Genomic DNA, 14,077 nt, shown 5'->3' on the forward strand with positions numbered 1-14,077 from the left:
AACAGGAATTTTTTTTATTTATTAATTTTTTAACGTTTTTTTATTTCTATTCTCTTCTTCCATACTTTACATTATCTTTCTCTCCTTTCTTTCATTCTACAGTTCAATCTATCTTTATCTTCCATTCCGTTCCATTCATTCATTCTCAATCAATCAGTTTAGTTTATTTTATTACAATTTATCACTGGTTTGATATCACAGTTTTAATTTGTTGCATTTAAAATAAATCTAGTAAGGTTTTTGTTCCGTTTCATTTTAATTTATCTTAAATTTTTAAATTACATTTGGTTACCTGCTTATACTTTGTTTAACAAGAAAAGGAAAAATATTTAGCCACTTTCGCGCATGCAGTGGTAGTCGTGCAACAAAGTGCTCCGCCCGCCAGCCCGCTGATAAATCCGAATGCGGCAAACAATGCGAATTACACAACTGCCACCGTTAATTCACTCAACACGTGTTTCACCCCTCCACGGGGCATCTTCAGGAGTTATGTTACACCGATTAGTGCCAAACACAGAGTGCGACTATGTGGCTAAATATTGATCCTTTTTTTACTTAGGATGGACTTCCGCAAGGTAACGCCTGATTTCATTAAATATTATACTTTGTTTCTCTTGATTACAGTATTGGCCACAACCCTCCAAATGCGGGGCATTCTGCTACCAGGTGGATTACGGTCTGGTCCACGCCCGGTTCACAGAAGCACGAGGGATCCTCCTTGAGCTTAAACCTATGGAGGTACTCAGAGAATCCCCCGAGCCCATGAAGAGCTGGACCAAAACCGTGTCCACCTCCATGCTGCGTCTATGGGTTGAAATGCCGACGACGAATGCCATTTAAATATATATACATTTTAATTAAGGATACTTACAGATAGATTAATATTGGATAACGCTGCTACTTTTCCATCTGCAGCTTCATCTTCCACGTTCCGCCAATAAGCGGTGTAGTCCTTGAAGCTGATAAGAACGGCCGGCTTGAGTCGTTCAAGATTCGATTCCGATTTTATATAAGCTTGCTGGCTGAAAACGTAATAATATATATATATATATACATTACATTAAAATCAGTTAAATTAAAAACGTAAAAAGTATTCGAATTATGAAGAGAAAAAAAAAAACTTATCCAATCAAAATCTAAATACTAGACTAGGCTTTTTCTATACATTTTTAATAGGATAGATACGAAGAAGTCTCCATCTAGCATCTTCTTAAGACCTCAACCGTATCTGTCCACCTGAGCAACAGATGGCGGTAGCTCGCCTGATCAACAAGAGTTATGTGCTAGATAATACCCACCGCAACCGGGTGTAGTTTAGGCTAGATCTCAGGGTGGTAATCGGGAATTCAATGTACCAACAGTTCCAGTACCATATCGTGATAATAGGGTAACCAGCTTACCTGGCGTCCAAGGCCAGGATTGAATCGTTAAGGAAATGAGAACCTTACAACTCCATCTCTTGCTTGGAGAGTCGGGTAGTGCATTCGCATACGGACACTCACCTTGAGTACTGCTCTCAGACGGTGGAGGCAAGATCTTCGGACAGGTGTACTATCACCATTAGTATAACCGAACAGTTCGAAAATTTCGGGACAGTGTAATCAACAAATTAGGAATAGGCTAAATATGATATGTCCACCTTGTTGGACATCCTACTCTGCTGTTCCATGATTTCCACTCCAGATCTTTAAGGCCCCCACCATATAGTCTACACGCTTTTACATGCCAACCGTTACTTCTACTTATCGTATATAAAAATAACTTACCCATTTCCAATCTTCTCGAAAATTCCATTACTCTGTGTTACATTCTTACTCTCTTCTATATTTATCAAGTTCACGTTGTCCTGATTGTCGACTTCGGGCAGAAGAAGGAACTCCTGCATTCTCTTCACACTGACGTACGCTTCCAGGGTAAAAGTTATAGCGAGAGGAAGAAAATCAACCAAGGTATACTTGAGGATGTCGTAGTATGAGAAGATGACGAAAACCTTCGAAGCGGTGAGCTCGTTCTTGAAGGAGAGGAAGGAGATGATGCTGAGGAAGATGGCGACCTTCGTGTTCAACTTCACGCAGGATATCATCACGGCTCGGAGCCATGACATCTTTTTGATTACGTTCATCTCTTTCCTGTAGACAAAAGGAAAGAAAATAATTATTATATTTATATATATATGTATATATATATATATATATATATATATATATATAATATTAGCTGCCGAGACAAGGTTTGTACAAAAAATAAATGCATGTGACATATTTCTAAAGAGGGTAAAATACTTTTTTATTTTACTCCGCAATCTTCTAGGTTTTTTTTCTGTTAGAGCCATTTTTTCCACCGAATCCTCACTTATGCTTAAATTGCATTTGCAAATTTAGCAGATTGGCTAGGGCACCTAACTTAAGACCTAACTTAACACCTCTTTTAAAGTAGCGAAACTCAAAAGCCCTCAGGGTAACCGCATCTCAGGCACATACACAGTTCTATTTCATAGAGATCCAAGTCCTCCGAGCTCTTACAAGGTTTCGTCTGATGCTCCATGGGTTGATTAGGCTTAAAGACCCCCTAGAGGGGATCTTAGCTTTTGCTGTCGTGGATAACACCCCTTCAGCATTCATCAGGGGCGCCAGAACGGAACTTCCATTTGGTTGCAGGTTTCAGCTTCATGGTATATACTTGAAAGAGTCTGGATCAAGGCCACGTCCAACTGTTATACTTTTAAATCTATTATTTTAACAATAAAAGCAGTAAGGCTGTCTTGGTAGACAGCAGCAGTGGTCTGCTCGGAACGCTTGCTTTTAAATAAAATTCAACAATTTTTCATATGTACATTATAGTATCAATGATACGTACTTCCTTGCCTGACCAATGATCCTGACGAAGGCATTCTCCCACGCGTACATCTTGATCGCTTCTATACTTTGGATGACCTCGTTCATCAGCCGAATTCGATGGTCTGTTCGCACAGCCGTCTGCCTTCGCAGCTTGCTGGAGATCTTGCCAAGATACCCTGCCAAAGACATCAGAATACCGAATTTTATTACTGCAGGCTCATATAACTCTTAAATAAGAAAAGGACCAATATTTAGCCACTTCCGCACATGCAGTGGTAGTCGTTTTATATGCCACCTCCTCCCCCACTACTACACAAATATTTTACTTAAATACTATATAAATAACAAGCGGCAACGGACTGAGCTCACTCTGTGTTTGGCACTAATCGGTGTAACATAACTCCTGAAGATGCCCCGTGGTGGTGTGAAACACGTGTTGAGTAATTTGGCGGTGGCGGTTGTGTGATTCGCATTGTTTGCCGCATACGCATTTATCAGCGGGCTGAATATTGGTCCTGTGAAGGAAGTGGCTAAATATTGGTCCTTTTCTTACTTAAGATGGACTTCCGCAAAGTAAAGCCTGATTCCATTAAATATCATGTAACTCTTGTAAAAGAAGGAGCACAGTTTATCATCCATCTGTCTCTTTCCTGAACAGATACGCTTCAAGAAAGCGACAGTTTAAAAACAATTACTAACCTTGCAACGGAATGAAGAGAAGAAGGAACGATACCCCAATAAGAGTAGCGACTCCTATCTGCCGATACATGAGATATACGATCAGGACGCTCTCAATTGGTGTTCGCACCAGGTCCACCATGAAGAGACTGGCCATGTCGAACCGCTGCGCATCCGTCGTTAATAGGTTTACCACGTGCCCAGCTAAACCTTCGGACGCCTTGCCTCCAGCAGTCAAATCCAGCCGGAGAAGCTGGAAATAATAAATAATCTTTGTCTAACAACAGGTGCCATCTACTAAAGCTACTAATATGTATTTGCGCCATCTAGCAGCGAATTGAGGAACTAGTCATATCATACTAACACTATTGCTTTGTATAAATGCTGGCAACATTAAATTTGTACACGAAAAAAAGCAAATTAAACATGTATATCGTCTTTTTCTTGAGTTTCCCTTCAGTCTATACGCAGTTAACTTTTTTATAAAATTTATAAGGAAGATATTCAACCATTTATTGGATCATATATTAAAAATCAATAATACATGACGACTAGTCGGTGGCGCCATTTAGTACAAGAGGATGGAACTTTCCTTCCGGAAGTGGAAGCGAGTGGAACTGACCGGAAGTTCCTACTCTAGTGAAACGTTAAAACCACCGTGCAGCGACGTTGAGGGCGCAGTTGAAATTTGAACGTGGTGCAGAACGGTCGGTGATGACAGGTCGCATACGTTCTACCGAAATTTAATCCGTTAATTTGCATAGTTTTGTGTCATTTATTAAAGTAATTTATTTAAACCTTTTTGGTATTAAATCTAAGGTTGTATTTCGTTTAACCACGCCCAGATTATCCATACAAGATGCATGAATTTGACGGTTGATCCGGGACGAATCCCAACCGCCGACATATTTCAAAGTACATTGTCTAATTATCACTTTTTATTTGTCAATTTGAACGTCATCAAAACCATCACCATTTCTGCCATAAAACCTTCACTACTGGACAGAGTCCTCACTCGTCCACTTACAATACGACACGTTCATGATTTTAATAACTTTAAAACTTTTCACTCAATAATACTATTTAATAATTAGAAATTTTGTAACAGCGCCATCTAGCAGCAGAAATAAATCAAAGATGCGTAAATGTTTACTCACCTTTCTGTATATAAGCGAGCAGCATGCAACCCTGATCTTCATGCTCATGGTAAGCAACCACAGCAACATGGGATGTATGATGCTCGCACTTAATGCCATGAAACTGGAAAACAAATATTTGACGTAATAAGACGTAGTTCAAAGAATTACGCGACAGTGATAGTAGGCGGGGCATTTATACTACGGATAAGGTTTTAATAAGTTCGAGATAGTACTAGGTTAGAATTTCCGAGAAACGTACACTAAATCTATAAATTACTAAGGTCACACGTGTTCTTGATCCTAGGGTTCAGTGTTTATTGTTTAGAGGGTTCCATAACTCGTGCTTTGTAACAATACGAACGCTCCTAGTTTTCTATCGCTCAATTATATATGCAGCTTGTTGTAGCTACGGTCTGCCGCCCTTATTAATTTTATACTCATTAAATGAATTCATATTGTACCAGTTAATTAGATTATATTTTATGGAGCCTAAATAAAACGTTATATTTTATTAAGGCTATTTTAAAGATTAAAGCATGTAGATGATAGGTCATTGAGTAAAAATTCGTCGAACTTAAAAAACACTGTATTCATTACGGTCGATTTGGTTCTTGATTCTCTTCTGGCCTATTCCTACGCTTCTCTGTTCTTTGCTTCTTCATTTTGCCGCTATATACATTTTGCATAGTACAACTAGTGGGTGAGTGAACCCACACAGGTCTGCGTGTAGGTACTGTACGAGCGAGACAGCACTATGGATTAATGTTTGGCGTACTATTGGTTGATTAGGCGATCCTCATATAAATATAAATAGATATTTTTTTCGTTTTTACCCGTCTTTGTTCCTTTAGACTTACGTCACGTGTTAAACTGTTCTATTTTCAAATAAAAGTCGAATGTCTCTTGTTTTATATACTTCATTCGTCTTCTCTTTTTGCCGCTGTATCTATACATTTTGCGTAGTACAACTAGTGGGTGAGTGAACTCGCACAGTTCTGCGTGTAGATACTGTGCGAGCGAGACAGCACTATGGATTAATGTCTGACGTACTATTGGTTGATTGGGAGATACCCTTGAGTATAATGTACAGAATTCAAACTTACCCAACAACACCTAAAGCATAGAGATAGGCATCAGTAGCTGCTACCCCGCCGTGCGACGGCGAAAAGTAATTGATAAGGCCTTCCAGACACAGAGGTATTGATAACCTGCAATTGTATTATAATCGGATTAATAATTAGTAGCATAGTATGGAAACGGACTTTATCAAAGACGAGTATTTTTAAACAGTTTTATTTAGTTCGACCCGTACGGATTTTATTTGGATCAAAATAAGAAATTGAAATTTAAGCACCTTCCCGTTGTCAGATTGATCTGAAATTTGGTACACACATTTAATTTAGATGACAATACAATATAATAAAATCAATAACATTATAAATCTAAGATGGCTGCCGATACAAAATGGCGGAATACATATTTTATCCTTAACCCCCTCAATATTGGTATCAAATGAAAGGGCTACATTAGTAAAACACGATGATTATGTCAAAATTTAAAATTCAAGATGGACGCCGTTCCAATATGGCGGACTAGGTACACTAGGTACATATTTTTCCACAACCGCCACAATATGGGTATCAAAAAACCGTTTAACTTAAAAGTTTTTTTAAATGTATTTATTTCATATACAGAACAACAATGGTTTTTATATTTATTTAGGTAGACACAAGCACATTAAAATTTATCATATAAATATTGGTACTGTCATGTTCTTTTACAGGTGATACGATATTTAAAATTTACTATATACAACATTATAGAAAAATCAGACTACATCTAATCAAAAATATTGAAGAGAAAAGTGATCGCACGTGGCGGTAACATCTGGCTTGCGACTAGACCTCAAAAGAGGTCTTAATTTAAAAATGTTTTTTTGCACGCGCAACCTTTTTAAGGCTGTATACTGTAAGGTAATTAAATTAAAAATCTGTTATGGATACAGTATATTACACTGTATCCATAAATAAATGGTTTCAGATATAATATGTTATATATTATGGACACGCAACTGGCATTCTTATATATGTACCAGGGGCGACATAACCTATAGTGCAGGGTGTGCAATGCACACGGGCGCCGCCGTCTCAGGCAACAAAGATGTGCTACAGGCATAAAAATAACGAGTGTTATTCTGCCGTCATAAGAAGAAAGGCCGTAACTAATACCATACTGTAAGCTATACCTACTTATAAAATAGCTTGTTGGAATATGAAAAAACTTTCTTGTTACGACGGCAAAGTTAATAGTTATAGCCGCGCGGGTGGGTCAGGCCTAGGGGGCGCCAGGGTTTCATTGCACACGGGCGCTACACGAGCTAGAGCCGCCCCTGATATGTACAATATATACAGGCTGATTAAATATAGGTGTAAAAACTTTAAAGGGGTGATTTTATAGCACATTTGTCATCAATTAATATATCGTTCACTGTTTAGAAATCAATGGTATTAAACATATTTAACATAATGATAATATAGTAAAAAAAAGGTTTAACAATTTAAAATTTTGATTTACTATCTGTCTTTGTTGAATTTATACTTCCAAAAGTAATTGTTCTGTCGAATATTTAAAAGCGAACACTTTATGCATAGGTTATTGAAAATATGTTTAAAATCTTCCAAGGTTTTAGTTGACGAATGACCTATATATTCACATTTTTTACACCTACAACCTATCACCCTGTATAATCTATAAGTTTTGTCATCGGTGATTGAAAAGTAGAAAATTAACTTACTCATATCGTGACCGAAGTGATCACTTCGGAAATAAGTGTAAAAATTGTATATACCGTATTCTGGCAGAGGAGCTAAACATTTTACGAACTGTATGAATAAAATAAATATAATTATATATCCTCGTTTCATTTCCTTACCTAATACTGGCGTCTATAAATGCAAATATTAAATTAGCTATGATAAATTTCGCGCCGTAAATCTTCACTATCGTCATCAATAAGGACGGCTTCTTGGTTTTATCTGGAACAAACAAATTTAATATCTTTAATTACAGCGCTTCCTATACTTTTTTTTCTCATTTAGCTCTCAAGTTTCATATTTGGTTAACACGTTCAGTGCCACGTCAGTCACTCCTGACTGACACCGACCTCTCCGATTAGACCATGTCAGTCACCGGTGACTGACACCGACCTCTCCGTTTAGGCCCCGTCAGTCACCGATGACTGACAGTATAAAATATGATGTATGACGGGGCATCTTCAGGAGTTATGTTACACCGATCACCGTGCCAAAACCAGACTCTGTGTTGTGCATGTGCGGAAGTGGCTGAATATTGGTCCTTTTCTTGCTTAGAAATTGAACTTGATACGCGTGTCAGTCACCGGACTGACACCGATCTCTCCGTTTAGGCTGCATCCGTCGCCGGTGACTGACACCTACCTATCCGTACAGGTCGCGTCAGTCACCGGTCATTAACATCCACCTCTCCGTTTAAGCCGCGTCAGTCACCGGTGACTGACAGTATAAAATATGATAATAGAGGTAAAATTTTAACAATTTACAGAAATCTTTAATGAATTTTATTAAAACAAAGTAAATATAAAAATGGTTGTCTCTCGCAACTGTCACAAAATGTTAAACCAGTTTGGTCAAAGTTTTACAGCACAGAGTGGCAGAAAAATAGCATGAATAAACGAAAGGCTTATATGTAGCCGAATTGGCAGCGTATATATATTTTCAGTTACATATGACGCATCTATTTTAAGTATTGCTTTAATATAATCCGGCCATGGAACGAATGAACAATTCATCGGTGCATATGTCCTATGACGAGTTGTAATATTTTTTTTAATTTGTTTCCAACGCGTCTAGAATTGGTTGACTTTTAACATACGGTCTGATTGTCATATTGTCGTTCAAAGTTCAACACTCTTAGTAACAGTTCGAACCTGTTTTTCGGCGTGACAATTTTTGTGAATTCTTGCATGTAAACTGGATCATGGAACCAATATAAATGTATGGCACGACCTGACGAGGAAGCTCCTATAAAACCTCAAGGCACTCAACATGTTAATACAACATGAAGCACACTTCAAATCTAATTTGATTCTAATTTCAAATAAAATTAGACTATTACATTTTTAACATAAATGGTGGAGATGATAATAACCAGCTCTTTAAGGTTCAGGCAGACAGAATTACATTCTTCATGATATATATATATATATATATATATCACGAAGAATAATAAAATCATATATATATATATATGTATATGTATATATATATGTATATATATATGTATATATATATGTATATATATATGTATATATATATGTGTATATATATATATATATATATATATATATATATATATATATATATATATGATTTTTGGATCACGTATTATATTTTCACGTATTATTATTACAAGTATACATAGTGTTTTTTAAAGAGAACAAAAATCGCCTCAAAAGAGGTAAATATAGAAAGTAACATCGACTTGATAGTTAGCCAAGGGGGAGAACGCCAGATCATTCTGGAGTACTGTAGGAGAAAATTAAAACATTAATAAAAAGGAATAACACGTAAGTCAATAGAAGAGAGATAAAAAATATTATAAAGAAATGTATAATAGTAAAATATTATAAAGGAGAGAAAGTGAAGCAAGAAAGGTGATGTATGATAGTTAACAAAGTTATAGAAAGGAATGGAAGAGAATTAAAAAAAGAACAGAGAAATGAATGAGAGATCTTAAGAAGGACAAAAGAGAAGCGTGGAAGTAACAAAACAAATTGTGAAGAATATTGCAAATAATATCCCACGCTTACACATGGCAGGGGAGCGCGAGAAATACCTACAAGGATGCATTGTCACTCGGTTACCAAAACAAGCCTGTTATACAAGATGTGTCTAGATATAATGTCCTAAAAATATTTACTGCATGGTTACCTTGTTTGAGTCTCTCGCGTTTCCACTGCTCGGACATAACGTCGCCGCGTGGCGCCGCTCGATGTCCTGGTGTGCATCTGTAAAATAAAAATGCATGTCTTTAACAAATACGACATCATTTATGATAAATACATTTAAAAAACTTTTAACGGTTTTTTGATACCCATATTGTAGTGGTTGTGGAAAAATATATACCTAGTCCGCCATATTGGAACGGCGTCCATCTTGAATTTTAAATTTTGACATAATCATCGTGTTTTACTAGTGTAGCCCTTTCATTTGATACCCATATTGAGGGGGTTAAGGAAAAATACGTAATCCGCCATTTTGTATCGGCGGCCATCTTAGATTTATAATGTTATCGATTTTATTATATTGTATTGTCATCTAAATTAAATGTGTGTACAAAATTTCAGATCAACCTGACAACGGGAAGGTGCTTAAATTTCAATTTCTAATTTTGACCCAAATGAACAAATTCCGTACAGGTCGAACTAAATAAAACCGTTTTAAAATATATTTCAATCGCTGTCGTCCGCCCGTTTCATGGCCCGCACTGCTATTTGCGGGGGTCGAAAATAAGTAATAAGAAAGGGTGTGTTGAAAATATTTTAGATGCATTTTATTCCTGTGTTTATATTGTTTGAAAATAATTCATTTTTAATAATGAGGACCCAGAACTCCTTGCGAGTTGGATTCTGTAAAATCATTTTTTAGCTAACTTCCACCCGGGTTGTATAAACAGAATAAACTGCAGTAATCAAGGATGGATGAAAGGTTATAAGAGTGAAAGAGATAAACAGATTGAAATGTAGAATGAAAGAGCAGTAAGATAGATATTGAGGAATGAAAGAAGAGAATGGAAATAAAAAAATAGGGAAAGTGAAAAAATTATTAATAAAAATAAAAATCCCTTTCCCCAACTATATAGGGGAGGAAGGAGATGTTATCAATAGCAAAAACTTCTATCAAGTAAAATGAATATTCCTACCAACATTTAAGTCTCAAAGCCTATTGGTTTTAGAGACATTGTTATGAGTCAGTGAAAATCTCTTATATACATGGTGATTAGTTAAATGTTTGAAGATGAAACATGTACAGTTCAATCGTCAGCAAAAAGTTTTAAATCTTTTAGAGCCTATATCACCCTGTATAAAATTATCACTGAAATACATTACAAGCTAGCAATGTAATAATACGAAATTTTAAAACAATTTTTCTTACAACATTATCATTACACTATTTATTATTATTGTAACCATTTATTTTTGGATATGGTGTACTTACATTAATTGACAAGAAATGAGCTTTTACATCTATATTTAATCAACATGTAGGACCCACAATACGTCTTCGTAAGCGACACATTGAAAAGGGGAATCGGAAAAGAGTACATCGAGCGAAAGAGACAGCGTTCTACAAAACTTCTCGCCTTGTGATTGGCTGAATGTTTTTATTGGTTGAACACTGTATTCTCATTTTGAAAATCTGTATATTTGGGCTAAGTTTAACGAATAACGCACTTAATCAATTGTTGATGAAATTGATTCGTCATCAGGATATGCGCCTCACATCGAGCCCCTTACCGGGTCCCAATCGCCTGCCTTATATACCGCCAATACCTTGCCAATGTAGACCTCAACGAGGTCTGCATAATTGCAGCGAAACTCTGCAAAGCCTTTGGTCCTTCAGAACGCTTTCTCTACATAGCGGAGCATTAAGCACCTCTCACCGCCCTTAAAGCGGAATTTAAATATATTCCGCTCCCCGTTTCGACGACAGGACATGCGCCTCACATCGAGCCTCCATCAGGCTCGATGCACAGAACATTCATCACACTTACACTCATAACTCGGCGGCCGCGCCCGCCTAACCCGCGTTCAAGCGAGAGCGGTCTGGAGAGGCCCGTATCACTCCCGACCGCCGAGTAGTTCTCGTTTCGCACAACTTACACTACACCTCATTCACTACACTATACACCTACACGGGTATAGACTCTCCACGTGTGTGCGTCTTCGTTGTAATTGGGGTACGATCACCCAGCTAAATTTTTAGTTAAGAAAAGGACTAATATTTAGCCACCTCCGCACATGCAGTGGTAGTCGTGCAACAAAGTGCACCGCCCGCCAGCCCGCTGATAAATGCGTATGCGGCAAACAATGCGAATCACACAACCGCCACCGTCAAGTTACTCAACACGTGTTTCACCCCACCACGGGGCATCTACAGGCTTTATATTACACCGATTAGTGCCAAACACAAAAAGAGTCACGTGGTGGTTTGCCATTTGCAAAAATTTTTGCAAATGGCAACACGTGAAGATGTTGCGAGAGTTTTTGACACCGCAGTTGCATGAATTTAAAGGATACAACAGCCAGACTTGGATGCAACAAGATGGTGCAACATGTCATACCTCAAACGTGACTTTACCAGTGGTCAAAGAATTGTTTCCTAACAAATTGATTTCTCGCAGAGGTGATATCCCATGGCCTCCCAGAAGCCCGGACCTTACACCTTGTGATTTTTCCTTGTGGGGATATCTGAAGAGTCGAGTATACCTTAATAAACCGACGACCATATCTAAATTAAAAGAAAACATCCACGACGAGACAGCCGCGATTCCTCGCAGCATGTGTCAACGAGTTTTCCAAAGTTTACGTAGTCGATTACAGGAGTGCCAACGGCGAGACGGAGCACATCTCGACGATGTAATTTTTAAAAAATAAATTTTAATAAATGATAATTACGGTAAATAAATCATAAACAAAATATCATTTGTACTTTTATTTCTACACATGTTTCAAAAGTGCAAAAATTTATGGCCCACCCTATACATAGACTACATACATTAAAGATAATATATTTTCTAAGTTTAAATAAGTAACAATATACTTAATACCAATACAACGTGGTAAGTTATTGTATTGCAATAGTAATCAAATTTACGTGAGAAAATACAATAATTCAATAACATGACTAACTTGTTTACTAATTAAGTTTTTTTTTTTGCTTCATTTGACATGTTTATTCATTATAACTACAATATTCAATATTTACCTGTAGTACTTTTCCCACGTATATATATATATATATATACATACATACATATATATATATATATATATACACACACGCGTGGGAAAGGTATTACATAAATAGGAATAATAAAGAAATGCAACATATTTTAATTATTAAAAAAAAACAAACGAATTTTGAATTAAGAATTTTCGAATATAAATTTGAACATGTTCCACGATAGCTTACGTGCAATCAGTTATATATTATATATGTCATTGTATTGTTTACGATAAACTTTATTAATTATATATTTTTCCTGTTAAATTGAATTGAAGATGTAAATATTATTGCAATTTGCGATCGATATACTTATATGAATCTTTTGTATGTCTTATATATGACAACTCTTTAAATTTGTATAACGTCAATAGATGGCGCTAGTGGTCTATTATTTGACAGGCACCCGCATACACAAGCATCGCTCGGTAGAAACGTAATAAATTATCTGATAAGAATCATTGAATACACATCAAACATAAATGCCAGTTAATAAAGATATATTATTGAACTATAGTATAAAATATACCGCAATATCTAAGGTATTTCAGCAATGTGTGTTGCCAGTGATGATATGAAGAGAGCTGGTGATCTATGTGATCAACCAGAGAGCAACAGAGAGTACCATATTCGAAGCTTCGATGAGATATTGAATCAAAAATGAGGAAAATAAAAAAAATCTAATTATCTTTATTCAAATAGGCATTTATACGCCCTTTTGAGTATAGATTATTTTAACATTATATGCAGCAAGATAAGAGTCGGCAAGAAACTCAACAGATACTCTTTTAAATGAAATTTAACAATTTTTAATGCGTAAATTATAATATCGATCATGTAAATGAACCAACAAGTCAATTTTCACGCGTTTCGATCGACTCAAAACTCTTGAATGCTATAATAAGATTTATTTTATAATATACTTTTAACTTTAGATATAAAACTAAGAAAAGTAAGGTTATGATATCTTGTTTATAAACGGCGCTAGAATTAGTTGTCAATAAGCGACAGAGTATATATATATATCTACATCATAACTGTCAAAGTGACAGTGACATTTGGCGCCATTTGTAAAAATTAAGGCGCGTTCACATTATGACATTACTTTTGCACCAACTGTTATATATTTTCTATCGTTTACAATAAAAAGTATTGAGTAATATTACATGATTGGTTTTTTGATTTACCATCTAGAATCTTATCGTACGTCTTGTGGCAGCTCCGGGCGAATACGCAGTTCGTCAATTACTGAGGACTGGTTTCCTGCGAGCGCGCGTTTTATACGGCAATAACTTTTTAAAATGTGCGAAGGGGTGCCAGATGGAGTGGTCTCATTCGCATATATAAATAGGAATCATTTTTGTAAATAAATGTTACGACA

The 14,077-nt window shown here is 36.4% G+C and overlaps 1 protein-coding gene across 1 annotated transcript in view; it reads right to left on the bottom strand.

Annotated features, from left to right (window-relative positions):
* LOC137923091 (probable multidrug resistance-associated protein lethal(2)03659) overlaps nt 1–14,077 on the bottom strand; it is an 89,294-nt gene that overhangs the window by 30,108 nt on the left and 45,109 nt on the right. The window contains exons 4-11 of the mRNA XM_068766227.1: nt 9,622–9,698; nt 7,587–7,689; nt 5,758–5,862; nt 4,673–4,775; nt 3,537–3,768; nt 2,857–3,013; nt 1,767–2,129; nt 872–1,022 (exon numbers count right to left, since the gene is read on the bottom strand). Coding sequence (XP_068622328.1) covers nt 872–1,022; nt 1,767–2,129; nt 2,857–3,013; nt 3,537–3,768; nt 4,673–4,775; nt 5,758–5,862; nt 7,587–7,689; nt 9,622–9,698 — 1,291 coding nt within the window. The remainder of the gene's footprint in view (nt 1–871; nt 1,023–1,766; nt 2,130–2,856; nt 3,014–3,536; nt 3,769–4,672; nt 4,776–5,757; nt 5,863–7,586; nt 7,690–9,621; nt 9,699–14,077) is intronic.

This window comes from Battus philenor, unplaced genomic scaffold (genome assembly GCF_028537555.1).
Source record: "Battus philenor isolate CCGP_79_NKW_IND1 unplaced genomic scaffold, ilBatPhil1.0.hap1 SCAF_20, whole genome shotgun sequence".
Taxonomy (NCBI): Eukaryota; Metazoa; Arthropoda; class Insecta; order Lepidoptera; family Papilionidae; genus Battus; species Battus philenor.